At 33.6% G+C, this 578-nt stretch overlaps 1 protein-coding gene across 1 annotated transcript in view; it reads right to left on the bottom strand.

Moving 5' to 3' along the window:
* The window catches only part of LOC119592536 (fat storage-inducing transmembrane protein-like), a gene marked incomplete at its 5' end in the record, with an annotated part of 9040 nt that overhangs the window by 5291 nt on the left and 3171 nt on the right, over positions 1 to 578 (bottom strand). The window contains 1 exon segment of the mRNA XM_037941400.1: positions 128 to 297. Coding sequence (XP_037797328.1) covers positions 128 to 297 — 170 coding nt within the window.

Raw genomic sequence — 578 nt, 5'->3', positions numbered from 1 at the left:
TGAACACACATGAATACACAAACACATTTTTTTTTTCTTTTCAAATTATCATTCAGTGATAATGTTTCATCATCAAACATTGCCATAAAAAAAGGCAAAACTAAAGAAGAACCATGAAGAGACTCACCTGTATGTACAGAACCATGTAGCCATAGCAATGGCACCTCCAGCTACTTTCTGTGGCATTGTGTGGAAGAACATGACAGTACACGCCAACATCACATCACTTAGGACACTCATCATGGTCATGATAAAGAAAATGCTTCTGATAATTGGTGTGAACTGCTCGTAGTTTAACTGTAATTGCAAAGGTATGGTGACAGGTACAAAATAATTGATATTACTTTTAAATATCAAGGATAAAATAGTTGGCAGATTTATGTTGATAATCTTTTTAATTCTGCTAACTCAGGCTATTTAAAACAGTAACATTCAAAACAAGGCTTTGGAATAATATTCTCTATTGAAGTATATGGTATCTGACATATAAAACAAAATAGTTTTTGAAGTTTTGCACAATTAGTCTGGCTATGTCACCTGCTAATGTCTGCATTTTCTGTAAGACTCTGGATACCAGA

This window comes from Penaeus monodon, chromosome 30 (genome assembly GCF_015228065.2).
Source record: "Penaeus monodon isolate SGIC_2016 chromosome 30, NSTDA_Pmon_1, whole genome shotgun sequence".
Lineage (NCBI taxonomy): Eukaryota > Metazoa > Arthropoda > Malacostraca > Decapoda > Penaeidae > Penaeus > Penaeus monodon.
Note: the sequence above shows the minus strand (reverse complement) of the source record. Positions and strands in the feature narration are given on the sequence as shown.